The sequence below is a fragment of the Dipodomys ordii genome, unplaced genomic scaffold (assembly GCF_000151885.1).
Source record: "Dipodomys ordii isolate 6190 unplaced genomic scaffold, Dord_2.0 Scaffold14, whole genome shotgun sequence".
NCBI lineage: Eukaryota > Metazoa > Chordata > Mammalia > Rodentia > Heteromyidae > Dipodomys > Dipodomys ordii.
This window is the reverse complement of record NW_012267230.1, coordinates 16,146,836-16,151,279: the sequence shown is the minus strand read 5'-3', so window position 1 is coordinate 16,151,279 and position 4,444 is coordinate 16,146,836. Positions and strand designations below refer to the sequence as shown.

The 4,444-nt window shown below is 63.1% G+C and overlaps 1 protein-coding gene across 1 annotated transcript; it reads right to left on the bottom strand.

The window, feature by feature from the left end:
* Positions 1-47: 47 nt before the first annotated feature.
* Wdr24 (WD repeat domain 24) lies at positions 48-4,437 on the bottom strand. Its single transcript, XM_013011527.1, has 9 exons — positions 4,008-4,437; positions 3,049-3,226; positions 2,228-2,900; positions 1,404-1,522; positions 1,206-1,327; positions 1,017-1,121; positions 564-904; positions 298-482; positions 48-219 (listed from the first exon to the last, which is right to left on the bottom strand). The coding sequence occupies exons 1-9, from the start codon at positions 4,426-4,428 to the stop codon at positions 51-53; spliced, it is 2,313 nt and encodes a 770-aa protein (XP_012866981.1). The 5' UTR covers positions 4,429-4,437; the 3' UTR covers positions 48-50.
* Between the last annotated feature and the right edge of the window lie 7 nt (positions 4,438-4,444).

The window sequence follows — 4,444 nt, the reverse complement described above, 5'->3', positions numbered from 1 at the left end:
GGTCAGGCGTACTCGCAGAGGTGGCCGCAGCCCGCGGCGGGGCGGTCAGGTCAGGCGTACTCGCAGAGGTGGCCGCAGCCCGCGGGGCAGTGGGAGCTGCCCTCCAGCCACTTCATGACGTGCTGCAGGTGTCCCCCGTGACTGCAGCCCTGGCACCACACGAACAGACCCTTCACCACGTGGTGGCAGACGGCGCACGTGCTGGCGGCGCGGTGGCACCTGGGGGCAGCGCGGGGCTCAGCCGGGGCCTCCCAGGTGACCCCGGCCCGCCCCGGCCCCTCACCCCCGCGGCCCCACCTGTCGCAGACCCAGCCCCGGCTGCTCATGGGCCGCTTGCAGTGGCTGCAGTTGACGTGCAGGGTGGTGGAGGCCTGGTTGAGGCAGCTGACTGCCCGGCTGGTGCTCAGCTTCACCACCTGGTTGGACACGTTCCAGAGACAGAAGCGCTGCAGCAGGTCGATGTAGGAGGTGTACCAGTGTTCCTAGGGACAGGGCGGAGGGGTCCAGAGGTTAGGGCTGCCAGCTCAGGGTGAGGGTCGGGGCCTGCTCCCACCCGGGCGTACCTGAGTCTGCTCATCGATGTCCTTCCGCACCCTCTCGCCCAGCACGATGAGGACAGACACAGCCATCTGCACGTCACCCTGCTCCGCATAGAAGCGCAGCATGTCGCACACCAGCACGCTGAAGAAGTCTGCTGGCAGACGGCTGTCGTAGAGCGTGTGTGAGATGGAGAGGAGGGAGAAGGAGGAGTCTGCGGGAGCCAGGGAGGCCACATCTGCCTCACTGCCACTCACGTGTGGGGAGTCAGCCTTTTCCTGCAGGTGCTCAGGCCCCGACGGTGTGTCCACAATCTCGTGACGCAGTGGGAAGGCCTCCTGTGGTAGCACGTACTCTGGCTCTTCAGCTGAGGGTGAGGGGCCAGCAGAGGCGGACCTGAGTAAAGGGCACCCACCACCCGTTCCCAATGCATGCGGAGCTTCAGCCTCAACCTCTGGGCCGCTTGGGGCTCCACTTACGGTGCACGTGTTCTGGGTCCAGGGGATACAGCTCTTCCTCCTCTCCCTCCACATCGCCCAGTAGGTAGTCGGCAGGTACGTCGCTCCCCTCAGTCTCCTCATTATCTGTCCAGTGGGGAAGGAGGGCACTTGAGCATGGCTCACACTAGACCTACTCCTGTCAGAATCCCTGCCCACCCTCCGTCTCACCTTCATTGGTGATGAGGGTGGCCGAGGAGTCCAGCAGAACCGTGTCACTGCGTGTGTCCCCTTTGCTTCGGTCCAGCCGTGTCTCACTGCCCAGCCCTGAGGCCATATCCTTCAGGTTGAAACTGAGGGCAGGAAAGGCTCATTGACGGGTGGCCTCCAGCAGCCCACCTCTGGGGCGTGCCGACCCAAGGCATCTACCTGTTCATGAGGGGCAAGCCACAGGAACTGCCTTTGCCCACACTGTGGTTGAGGTTGGCAGAGGGCACCAGACCAGGACTACAGTAGATGATCCGCAGCATGGTCCATGTCTGCGCCACCTAGGGGCAGGCACCCCAGTCAGAATCACATGGCAACTTTCAGTACCTCTGGGGACCCAATGTCCTAACCCAACCCCCTGGGTAAACTGCAGCCTGTGAGAGAGACCAAAGTTCCAGCTTCCATCCAGGAATGGTGCACAAAAAACTACACTGGGAGGCAGCTGATGGCAGAGAGATGCAGAAGGCAAGTTCAAAGCCAAGAGTGAGGCAGGAGCGCCGGCCCGCTCTGAGGGTGGCCCCGGGGCGTGGCCAGCCCTGGCCCGCAGAATCTTCACAGCCTGCCACTGGGGCAAAGGGTTGGTAGTTTTTTCTTTTTTCTTCTGTCGGTCATGGGGCTTGAACTCTGGGCTTGGGCGCTGTCCCTCAGCATTTCAGCTCAAGGCAAGCGCTCTATGTTTTTTGGGGTTTTTTGGGTCCAGTTGTGGGGCCTGCACTCTGGGCCTGGGTGTTGTCCCTCAGCTCTTCAGCTCAAGGCTAGCACTCCACCACTTGAGCCACAGCGCCACTTCCAGCTTTTTTTTTTTTTCCTGCTTATGTGGTACTGAGGAATCAAACCCAGGGCCTCATGCATATAAGGCAAGCGCTCTACCACTGAGCCACCTTCCCAGGCCAGGGCTGGTGGTTTTGCTGACCAGAATCAAAGCAGCCAGCCCCTACCCCAGGGTCACGACTCCTGGTCATCCCCTCACCTCTGGTCCCACATACCTGGTTGCGGCCAAGCTCCCGAGCCACCTTTGCATTGTGGTCACAGAGCTCAGCCAGCGGCCGGCCGGCAAGAGCATAACGCTCGGCCGTGTCCACAAACCAGCTCATGCTGCCACCACCAGGCTCCGTCTCGAAGACGCTGAGGGCGCTGGAGGCAAGGCCTGAAAAGGGCTCAGCGGAGTCCAGCTTGCGCTTGAAGAAGATGGTGTGGCGCCGGTCACCAGCACAGGGCTTGCGTCCCGATTCGGCAGCCACCAGGCTCTCCTTGGCAGCAAAGGCCAGGTCCCCAAAGAGGCCATAGCAGAGGCCCTCGGGGTTAGCGCGCTCAACAGGCTGGCTGGCATCACGGAACAGGTGTTGGCACAGTGTGCTGTCCTTGGAGCCGGAGAGCAGAAAGGAAGGGTCATGCGGGTGGCGCCAGACAATGCCCGTGGTGACGTCTCGATGCTCCTCAAACATAGCAGCAGGCACGAAGGGCCGGCGCACGTCCCACACATAGATGTTGTGGTCCACCATCATGGAGCACGTAGCAAGGTGGTGCCGGCATTCCGGCCGCCACTTGACACGGGCCACCGAGGCGATGGTCTGCACACAGTGCATCTCCTTGGCACGGTGAGTGGTCATGTCCCAGACTTTCACCATCTTGTCACGCCCACCTGTGGCCAGCCAGCCCCTGCAGGAAAGCCCCACCAGCCCTCGGTGACCTTCCCTGAGGAAGAGGAGACCCCAGCCCTGACCTCGGCGACCTCCCTCCCCTGGGGACCCTGCGCTCCCCGGCTTCAGGGTCTCGGCTCAGTCTCGCCCACGCCCCCACACCACACCTGTCCTCAGGGTGCCAGTCGCAGCAGAAGACCGGCCCATTGTGGGCCGTGAACATCCTCTCACAGCGGTCAGGACGGCGGATGTCCCAGAGCTGCACATTGCCATTCTCAAAGGTGGAGGCAAAGGTAAAGTAATCGCGGATACTGAACTGCACATCCCGCACGCTCTCAGACTGGCCTGTGGGCAGGGCAGGAACAGAGACAGGTGAGGGGGGCTGGCCCACTGGGGCTGGGGAGCCCTGGGAGTGACTACAGGATCACACACCAGCCTGTGGCCAGGCCCGGGGGGGGGGGGGTCTGTCTAGGATGAGTGACACTTGGGCGTCACAGGGGGCGGCTTTTCCCCACACTTCCAGCTCTCAGCCCTCCCGGGGTGCTGCTCTTCCTGCATCAGCCTCGGGCATAGCTGTGGTCCAGCTCAGGAGAAATGGGTCGGTCGCTGTAGGAGTAGTGCACCTGGCTGTCTGGCTCAAGCTCCCCTGGCAGCTGAGGCTTGCCAGAGACCTCCAGGTAGCCAGGACACAGCAGCCCAGCCCTGGGCTAGAGCTGCCTGGCCAGCCCCTAAAGACTGCAGGGCTCCAAGACCAGGCCCACCTTAGAGAACCACAACAGGTACAGAGCAGTGTCCAGACTTTTCCTGACACAGGCAGGCCAGCCTCACGTCCTGAAACTCTCCAAGGCCCCAGGACTCTGCTTTATGTTTCACGGAGTCTCACCAAGGTGGCTCAGGACTGTCTACTAGAAGCTGGGCCTTCTAGGAAAGGGGCCCCCGGGGGACCTAGACAATGTATCCAACCCTCTGACGTCCCTGGACCGAGAGCCGGGGAGGGGCAGGTGGTGGGCTTTATCCTCCAGGGAAGGGGCACCACTCGGCTGGGCTGGGCTGAGGCTGAGGAGGCCACCCGGTCTCAGGGCCTGCGTCCACCCTCTGGGGCCCCGGCCACGCCCGTGGGCCTCACCGGAGAACGTGCTGACGGAATCCTTCCGGCGGAGGTCGAAGCATTTCATAAAGCCGTCCTGGGAGCCGCTGAGCAGCACGTGGGCCTCGGTGGGGTGGAAGCAGACCTTGTTCACCGTGCGCTTGTGCTCCGTGAACAGCTGGTCCTGCTTGTTTCGAGACGGCCGGCCCAGGTTCCAGGTGACCACCACGCCGTTGGTGGCCGCCGTGGCCAGCAAGTTCTCGTCCATCTGGTGCCAGACCACGTCCGCGCAGCTCAGGTTCAGCGAGGGCTTGCGGCCCACGCGGAGGTTCAGCTTCTCCACGAACTGCTCCTCCTCGATGGCGTAGATCTTGAAGATGCTGCGGCCCGCCACCGCCACCTGGGCCGCGTCGCGGCAGACGCTGACGGCGTTGGCCGGCGCGTCCAGGTGGCAGTGCATGGTGCGGCCGGTCAGC

What these genes read in the sequence shown, in the direction of transcription:
- Wdr24 (XM_013011527.1), bottom strand. Translation starts at nt 4,428, where the DNA reads ATGCACTGCCACCTGGACGCGCCGGCCAACGCCGTCAGCGTCTGCCGC. An exon ending in TTCCGTCAGCACGTTCTCCG is followed by an intron (nt 3,227 to 4,007) that starts GTGAGGCCCACG and finishes CCCTGCCCACAG; the next exon opens with GCCAGTCTGAGAGCGTGCGG. An exon ending in GGCTTGCCCCTCATGAACAG is followed by an intron (nt 1,328 to 1,403) that starts GTAGATGCCTTG and finishes TCCTGCCCTCAG; the next exon opens with TTTCAACCTGAAGGATATGG.